Source organism: Brassica napus, chromosome C6 (assembly GCF_020379485.1).
Source record: "Brassica napus cultivar Da-Ae chromosome C6, Da-Ae, whole genome shotgun sequence".
Taxonomy (NCBI): Eukaryota; Viridiplantae; Streptophyta; class Magnoliopsida; order Brassicales; family Brassicaceae; genus Brassica; species Brassica napus.
In genome coordinates this window covers 23,579,907-23,589,434 of record NC_063449.1, presented here as the reverse complement: position 1 = coordinate 23,589,434, position 9,528 = coordinate 23,579,907, and the positions used below count along the sequence as shown (strand labels likewise).

Here is a 9,528-nt window from a genome sequence, read left to right as displayed (position 1 = left end):
AATGGAAAGGGCAGTTCTCAGTTGACGTTGAAAGAAGTGCAAGGTGGAAATAATGAAGATTGCTTTCAGAATTCGTTGAATACATAAAGGTGTATCTTCGATAACCAAACACTTTCTCATCTCCCATTCTAATCGAGTAATCGTCATTCTGCCTATAGAAACAACTTCACGGTGAAGTATAGAAAATGTGTGATTTCGCTGCTGTCAGATTCTATAAAATAATAATTTGCTGGCCTCTCTCTAATTTAGTTACTACAAACTGTCGCGTTGACAATTTTTTTTTTCTGAAACAAACGTCTGCAGTTTCAGATTAGGATGAAGTTAGGGGAAGAGATCGGGAGGGGTCATTTTGATTACGGTTGCTCTCCTAAGTTCAAGAAAGAGAGGTTGCTGTTAAATGCATCCCAAAATCTAAGGTCAAATTTACAACTAATACTTTATGATGTTCTCCCAAGTTTTAATCTTAAGGTTTATGCTTCAATTGGCTTTAGGTTTGCATGCTCTTTGATGATTGGTATATATTACTATAAACCACTTGGATAGAGAAAATGTTCTTCTGCCGACATGAAACTCGACAAAGCTCTTGACTGGAGTTGTGAAATACAAAGATTGAACTGTCTCATAATTTTTAATTTCCTTCCCCCCCCCCTCTCTCTCTCTGTATATATGACATTGTTCTTTTTTCTGTGTCCTGGTTTCTTTTGGGTCAGATGAGGGGCAGGAAGTGAGGTATGAAGATGGCTACATGAGAGGATCAGATGCAAGGATCGAGTGGGAGAGAAGGGAAGATTTTTGTTTCTGTTTGTTTGAAGGAAGTAAGTGAGAAAGAAAGACGTAGCGGAGTGTATCAATGATGAACACAAGAGCCATCTTTCCATTTTTGAGAGTTCCATGTACCCCACTGCATATACATTTGGTAAGAATTGCTTACTCTGGTAGCTTCTTGATCCAAATTCCGTTTTTGCTGAGATTTCAGTTATGAGAGGGCCCAAGGACGTGAGATGTATCACTACAAGAGGAGGAAGGGAAGGCCCATCAGGATTCAATGCAAGAAGAAGGGAAGGATGGTGTGGGATAGATTCCTAGAAGAATGACATGGGTGAGGAGAGGTTCTAGAAGAGGGTGAGGTGTTTCTTTCCTTTTGGTTACATTCCATGTAACAATTTCCTATGCCTCTAGACAGTGAGTTTGGCCTTGATGGTTGTACAAAAGAGGTGTATGATTAAGGGGCGAAGGAAGTGGCTCTCTCTTAGTTAGTACAGTTCATGGTAAGGCATGTTGCTGAAACGAGAGAGCCGAAGAAGGATGTAACGAATAAGGTACTACAATCTTCATTTCATAAACACGGTTGTTTCATTTTATAAACACAGTCCTTGGGTTTGGTATATGCAGTGTGTTTTTGACATTGTCTCCAACTCTCAATGAAGCGGCTTGCTACAACCTAGGATCTGTGGCTCTTGGTTCACTCATTATCTTTTTTGTGGAGTCTGTTCGGTTCATTCTTGAAGCAATTCATCGGAGAACAAAACTAAGCGGGACGACACCTGATCATTGGTTTTCCAGAATGGGTCATTACACTTCACGGCTGTCTCAAAAACGTTAAATGGACTATCAGATTGGTTAGCCGCAATGCGTACGTGGTGGTAACAAAATCTATTCCTTTGAGCAAAGTAAACCCTATCTCTTTGGCCATTTCATGAAAGATGGCAGTCTTTTGGTATCTTATACAAATTGCTATAACAGGGAAAAGCGGTTTTAAACTTTGGAACCAGGGAAGTTCCTTGTGTTCTAGATTGAAGTGTTCACTGATATTTTGTTCTCGAAATCAAGTTTGTTCTAGTAAAAACTTAGTGAAAAGCTGAGTTTGCATTGTCCTATGTCTATGTTATTGTTTCTCTTATCGTTTTAGTATTATCTTTGTTTTAGTTCAAGGCGTGAACATCAATTTTGCTGTTCAAGGCGTGAACAACGGTTTTGATGTTCAAGGCTTGAAGCCTAAGGAAATCAGTGGCATCAACAGCTATTTTTCTGAGCCTGGAACGCTTTCTCAAATGGGATGTTCATCGGTGGCACAAAAGTACATGGTTATCGAAGGAGAGCCAAATGCCTTCATTCGAATGAAGAAGGTAACATAAATGATTCTGCTGAATCTTTTGCCTTTTTGGTCCGAAGGCAGTTGTTTTTAATGAATTAGTGCTACTTTTGTAGGGAGCTGGTGGTGTTACAATCAAGAAAACCACCCAAGCCTTGGTCTTTTTTATGACAACCAATGACCTTGACCAATGCAATATAGTTGTAGAGAGGTTTGGTGACTACCTGATTGATACATGGCTCTGAAATTCATGTTACTGCTATGTTCATGTCTCCCATATTGTCTTCCTATTGAGGGGAAAGCTATATTTTTTTTTTGACATCGAAAGCTCCATATCTTATTAAGAAGCTACCGAGAGGATGGCCTCAGGAGCCATCCAGCTTGGAAGCTGAGAGTTTACATGGGAAAAAGAGAATCCTCGAGTCCGAGCTCCTTTAGCAAGTCGGTCAGCTCGGAAGTTTAGAGAACGGGGAATAAAAGATATAGAGAAAAACGTAAACATAGAACGAATGAGGTGGAACTCATCAAATTCGGCCAACATAGATGGCCAGTTGTCTTCTTCAAGTAGCTTGACTAGCTGAAGGCAGTCTGTCTTGAAGTTCATTGTGCAATGATCCAACTGGATAGAAGATTTCATAGCCCACAAAAGAGTTTGGAACTCTGCATGTAGGGGGTGAGGACTCGGTTACTAGAAAATGAACCATAAGTCATCATCCCATCTTCGTTAGTTAGGACCATTCCTCCGCCAAAAAACCATCATCCTTGTGCCAGGAGGCATCGAGCGCGCAGTTGGGGTCGGGGTCGTGAGGTGCCGACGTCGGGGGGTGGGGGGGAGGGTCTTCCGGTGCTTCTTCCTGCGATTGCTCGACGGTCTGAGCTGTGTACCAGCTTTCCGCTTCCGCTTGTGCAAGTTGGACAGTCTCTAACGGAGAGACGTCCTTACCATTAAAGGCCTTGTCGTTGCGGGCTTTCCATATGTACCATAATAGCCAAGGTACTTTTGCGCTGATAGAATCTGGGATTGCATAGATGTTTGTGCGCCATATGACATGATTCAGATTATTATAAATCGAGCTACACGGGAATATCCCCGGAGAGTGCGGAATGTCCGCTAGAGCCCAAGTTTGGATCGATAGTGGACACCCGAAGAGCAGGTGATTGGGAGTTTCTTCTTTTGTTCCACAGCGAGGGCAGTGTCGCTCGGTACAACAGTGGTGATCCACGAGCGAGTTGCATACTGGGAGGCACCTTGAGATCGATTGCCAGATGAAGTGCTGAATCTTTTTACAAGTCTTGATCTTCCAAACTTTAGCTTGAAGCGCTTTAATGCTAGGCTCGGGCACTTGCTGTAGGTTTGAAGGCTCTGATAATTCCATGGCCAGGGCGTATCCAGTTTTCACCGAGTATATGCCAGTTGACGTGAGGTTCCAGCAGTAGCCAATGGTGCGAGGGGAGCTCATCAACTTGAGGCTGCGGATAAGAGGGATGTCGTTAGGGTCGATCAGCTCTTGAAGGAGTTCAGGGTTCCATTCCTTTGTGGCCGCGTCGCACAAATCGCTAACGCGTAGAGACAGGTTAAAGGAGAAGCCGCAGGGAATCGCGGGACGGGCTGGGGTCGTCAGGATCCATGGGTCCACCCAGACAAGGGTTGTCTGTCCCGTTCCAATTGTTTTACGCAGGCCAGCCTTTAGGAGACGTTGGGCCGCCATGAGGCTTCTCCATACATACGATGGGTTGCTCGCTTTGGTGACATCAATCGGGTTTGAGTTCCGAAAATATATGCCTTTAAGTACACGGGTCAAAAGAGAGTTTGGGAACTAGATGAGTCTCCAGAGTTGCTTCGCAAGCAGTGCAAGATTGAAACTTTTGGTGTGCAGATTTTTTTCCATGCAATCCAGTAAAGTCCGCGGTTGTTATCTTTGGTGCTCCACCAGAAACGGGATATCGCGCTAGTGAGTTTCCGGATGATGTCATGTGGGAGCAGGAAGCATGACATAACGTATGTTGGGAGAGCTTGTGCTAGTGACTTAATCAGGACCTCCTTGCCACCTTTGGACAGAAGTTTTGCGGACCATGAATTTATATGATTCTGTAGTCTCTCTTGAATGAACGCGAAGGCTTGTTTCTTACTACCACATATTTTCTCGGGTAAACCCAGGTATACTCCCATTCCACCTTCCTTTGTGATTCCTAGCGCATGTTTTATCCTCTTTTTGAGGTCTGGTAGAACATTATTACCGAAGAGGATGGACAACTTCTCTACATTTAGTTGTTGTCCCGAAGAGCAACCATATGTATTAATGATCTTCATGAGCTCTGTGCATTGCGCGACTTCTGCTCTACAGAATAAAAGGCTATCGTCCGCAAATAGGAGATGGGAGACAGGTGGACTGTTTCTTGCAATCTTTAGGCATGTGATCCGGCCTTCCCTCTCAGCTCCCTGGATTTGGGAGATTAATGCTTCCGTAAGCAAGATAAAGAGGAAAGGGGAGAGTGGGTCGCCCTGTCTAATGCCTTGCGATGGAGAGATATGGCCTTTTGGTTCTCCGTTGAGGAGTACTTGATAGGATACCGAGGAAATGCAGACCTTTATCCATGCTACCCATTTGGGTGAGAAACCTAGTTTCAGTTGAAGTGCTTCTAGGAATGACCATTGGACTCTATTGAAGGCCATGCTCATATCGGTTTTATGGCAACAAACTTAGCTTTACAACTTGGATTGGTTCTCAAAGCGTGAAAGACCTCATGTGGTACAAGAATGTTGTCCGTGATTAATCGTCTAGCCACAAAAGCTGATTGAGTCTCCGATATTAATCTGGGCAGGCAGCGCTTAAGCCGTTTACTCAAAATTTTTGAGATGATCTTATGGCTTACATTGCAAAGACTTATAGGCCGGAAGTTGGTCATTTCAACGGGGCGCTCTGTTTTTGGGATAAGGCAGATGTTCGTCTGGTTTAGTCGAGGGTCAAGGACATTGAATTGGAAGAAGTCCTTAACCGTTTGCTGCATCACTTCGGCTGTGATTCCCCAATACCTTTGAAAGAAAAAACCTGTCTTGCCGTCGGGACCAGGAGCTTTCTCTGGGTTTATATCGAAAGCTGCCTGACGAATCTCATCATTTGATGGAGGTTTTGTTAACGCTTCGTTCATAGCCGGGGTGACTTTCTCGGTGATGTATTTGAGGTATTATGTGAAGTCCGAGGGAGAGGACGATGTAAAGAGGGTCTGGAAGTACCTCGTTGCCTCTGCTTCAATTTCCTCTTCTGTCTCTGCCCATAAACCGCTTGCCTTGCGTAGCTTTGTTACTCTGTTTCTGGCTCTCCGCTGCTTGGTGGTTGCATGGAAGAACTTTGTATTCTGGTCACCTTCTCTTAGCCAAATTGCCCAGCTTTTTTGCTTCCAATACAGCTCCTTGTCTCTAAAAGCCGTGCAAAGACTCCACTTGAGGCTTAGGATTGCTTCTTGGGAGAAATCGTCCTCGGTTTGGGCTTGCTCAAGCAGATCCTTTATGTCCTCTATATTTTTTTTGGCATTTGAGTGGTTGTCACGTTTCCATCGAGAGATAAACTTGCGACATTGGGCGATCCTTTCGTATAAATCTTCTTTGTTGAAAAGACATGGATCGTTTCAGCCATGCAGCACAGTGTCGCGGAATCCATTTTTACCGATCCATCTCTTGTCAAATTTAAAATTTCTCTTGCCAAGCTTTTTGCGAGATAGGAAGCGGGTGAATATAGGTCTGTGATCACTACCCCAAAGTCGCATATACTCCACATTCGTGTGGGAAAAGCAGTGGTGCCAATCTCCGTTTCCAACTGCATGGTCCAGCCTGCATTGGACTTTCCCCGAAGCTCTATTGCCCACCCAAGAAAGGGGATTTCCTTTGTATGGAAACTCGATCATCCCACAGTTGTCGAGCATACATTTAAAAGGGAGGAAAGATGAGTCTGGGCGTTTTCTACCCCCTTTTTTCTCTAAGTTGTTGGTTATCTCATTAAAATCTCCTAGCATCAGCCAAGGGCCAGACCTCGTTAAGCTCATACGGGTTAGGCGTTCCCATATACAAAAGTGATATAGACTTTGTGTCCTTCAATGGTGGCTTCAATATCAATCATACGATTATTGGAGAAAAGGACAGTAACATCAAAAGAGTCTAAATAAAAAAGTGCTAGTCCACCGCTTCTTCCCTCGGGTTCCACGGTGAACAATTTATTATAACCAAATTCAAACTGAAAATCTTGAAGAAAATAATAATTGTTTTTTGTTTTTGAAAGAAAAAGAAAAGAAGGAAGAAAACAGCGATGCAATTCCCGGAGATGTTGCTTTGTCAGATAGGCTCCGGCGCCCTGACATTTCCATGCTATTGCACTCATATCTTCTTACTGGGTGGTTTCTGGGACACCACCAAACCTGACAGGGACACATATTTTTTGCGTGAAGCAGAAGGAAACACCTCAATACGAGGGACCTTAGACGAAGTAGATGATGGGCGTTTACCCAGTGTAGTATTCTTCTTTGGGGAAGCGCGGCCACCGAGAGCCTGTAGTTTCTTGGATGCACTCGCTCCTTTTATATCAAGAGACCGGGGGGCCTTCTTCTTCAGTAGGCCTTTTGGGACGTAGGCATCCAACCCTGACGCATGCGCGACATCTTGAATATAAGCGGCTATCTTTGCAAGTTCCAATTGCTTGCTCGTAGATGCTGCTTTCTTTGTCAAAACATTTGCTGGAGAGAGCTGAAAAATGGCCTCAATTTTTTCTGCATCAGCAAGGTCAGGAGAATCTCCAAGAAGATCGTCATTATCCAAGTCAATCATATTCTCATCTACATTATTTTCAGCCATCATTTTCTCAGCCATTTAAAGACGTTCCGTTTCCAGAACTAGGTTATCAACCTCAGCAGATTCAAGCTCAGTTAGAGGAGCATCTAGGACCTGATCTAGACCTTCTTTTAAATCAAGAATAGCATCATCTTGTTCCAATAAAAAGGTTGATCATACCTTTTGACTTGAGGTGCGTGGGCTGGCTTTACGGGCGAAGTCAGGATGATTCCTTGGTTCGCACGGACCAGGGGCCGGGGAGTCTTGTGCTTTGGCGAAGGTGGTCCGGTGGCAATGGATTTGCCTTTGAGGCGTCGGGTCCTTTCCTCCTCTGCCATTGCAACATCAACTTCCTATCGATGGGTTTCAAATATTTCTCCTGATTCCAGGGCTACACGGTTGTCCGTGATAGTCTTTTGAGAGTCAAAAGTAGCTCTAGATCTTTCCATACGTTCGTCCTCTTTCTGGCGAGGTGCTAGGTAATTGCTTGTTCTGTTTCTGTGTTCTCCAGAAAAGCGTCGTGGTCGCCATCAACGGAAGGTTTGTGGCTTGGGCGGGACGTCTCCTTGCGAGAGGTGTTCCGTTCAGAGTGATTTGGGTTGCGTCCTCTTTGTGATCCTTGCAGTTCCTTCCTCTTAGATGGGTTTTCCAGACGGCTCCATACTTCCCTTCCATGCTGAGTGTAGTGGTTCTCCTGTCTACTCGAGCTTTTGTGATCTCAAGCATGAGGATCGGTGACTCGAGCTTCACGAGGTGGATAGGACGAGGACACACTTCTCCTTCTTTTCTCCTCACGGTTGAGCTCGCTATATCTCGAGGTTGCCGAGGGACTAGGATGTCTCCCATTAGTAGGGGAGTGGGCTCGCTTTAGCGGATTCCGAGAGGTAAAACCTTGAGAGCCTTGAATAGGGAATCTTGACCGCTCATTGTTCTCCAGATTTTCCAGTCGCAGCTTCCTCTTGAGCTCCCTTTCCTCTGGTGCCAACAGGGGGCAGGTATTTTCATCATGAGAGATGAGGTTGCAGGTGAAGCAGTAACGTTGGAGACCATCATACGTTAGCGTTACTTTCCCGATGTCTCCACTTGGGAATCCTATTCTTCGTTCAAATTGTAGGGGTTTGTCCGCGTCGATGGAGACTTGGATTCGCGCCTTTTTTTTCATTGACTAAGAGCTTTTGTCCAAGTGCATTAGCAATCTCTGTGAAAGTTTTGTCATTCCAGAAATGAACTGGGACTCTTGTCACTTTTATCCAAAACGGGATCGTGTTCAAAAAAGTCTCGCTAGTGAAAGGTTCCCAACGTTCCAGCGCGAAACTCCACTGGTTGAAATGACAGGGGCGCTTATTTAGGACCATCTGCAAGTCCTCTTCTTTGTCAAAATCGAATTGGAAGCAGCCATTCCTGAGGTTCAGTCCACGGACTCTTCCCTCTACCTTCCAGATTCGGGGGCGAGGGAGAAGGTTGATCAGGGCATCGATGCTTCTTCCACGGATGTGGAAAACACGTCCAATGAGCGTGAGGCGGAAACGCTCCTTGACGTCATTGAGATCACACTCCAGTATGCGTATGATATCATCTTCCAATTGAGGGGTCTTACGATCTCCATTGGAGGAGACTCTGTTGCGGATCAAAAGTGATGATTGACTCATGGTGATGGGTAAAACTGTTGTAACTTAGCAAATGCTAGAGAGAGAGCGAGTTGAGATCTAAGGGACTATTGGGCTGCGGTGAGAATCCGAGGGGTGAAGAGCGGAAGTTTATAGTAGGGGGTGGCTTTAGGGTTTTGTGGAGGACGGTGAGGGGATCTCGACTGAAAATGGAAAGCGAATATTGAGAGAATATTTGGTTACTTGGCAAGGAAGCCAGAGGGTGAAACGACAAGACTCGCTGTGAGAAAAAAACCGAGAAAAAACAGAGAGATCACAAGGAGTGTAGCTTAGTCTCCCTTGTGATTTTGGAGGCCGGCGTGGTGTCTCAGATGGCCGGTGAGAGAGCGTCAGAGGCGGGGAAAGTTTAGGGGAAAGCTATATATGGAATGTGATCCATCATTTTAATATTCAACTCTGTATTACCTTCTACCATGTGATGGGAATCTCGGGGTTGTAGGATTCTTAAACAGTTTGGTATTGTCTTCATTTATGTCAAGTTGCAAAATTTTAATAGTGGCTTTACCAGAATTTTTCAGCGTTTACGATTAGTTCTGCAGATTAATCTTTCTGTAAATTACAATAAAAGATTGATTCAGATCACAAGATCGTAGACACAGGTAATTGAATCAAAATTAACAAATAATCTATGTACAACAATTACACTGAAGGAAGAAAGACAAAATCATAAATGTATCAATTTATGGACAAAACCATTGAGGATCATATCTCACCTATTTCCTACTATTGCTACCTTCAAGCTGAGACGTCAAAATATATAAAAAATTATATGTATTACAATAAATTAGATAATTAAAATCAAAATGTCTAACCTAATAAAAGTTAAAACCCAGCAATGGTAGGGGATCTAGAGTCATAGCTGACCTTTTTGACGGAGTTGACAGAGATTCAAAACCTCAAGAATAGATTTCGAGATAACATATATTAATTTAAAAATAAACTAAAACAAC

At 44.0% G+C, this 9,528-nt stretch overlaps 1 protein-coding gene across 1 annotated transcript; it reads left to right on the top strand.

Annotated features, from left to right (window-relative positions):
* The first annotated feature begins 564 nt into the window (after window positions 1-564).
* LOC125588416 (profilin-1-like) lies at window positions 565-2,337 on the top strand. Its single transcript, XM_048759750.1, has 4 exons — window positions 565-595; window positions 711-815; window positions 1,927-2,126; window positions 2,209-2,337. The coding sequence occupies exons 1-4, from the start codon at window positions 565-567 to the stop codon at window positions 2,335-2,337; spliced, it is 465 nt and encodes a 154-aa protein (XP_048615707.1).
* The last annotated feature ends 7,191 nt before the right edge of the window (window positions 2,338-9,528 follow it).

Excerpts from the sequence above, each read along its gene's own strand:
- LOC125588416 (XM_048759750.1), top strand. The coding sequence starts at position 565 with ATGAAACTCGACAAAGCTCTTGACTGGAGTT. Across the intron at positions 596-710 it reads CAAAGCTCTTGACTGGAGTT|ATGAGGGGCAGGAAGTGAGG; the intron begins GTGAAATACAAA and ends CTTTTGGGTCAG. Across the intron at positions 2,127-2,208 it reads CCTTCATTCGAATGAAGAAG|GGAGCTGGTGGTGTTACAAT; the intron begins GTAACATAAATG and ends CTACTTTTGTAG.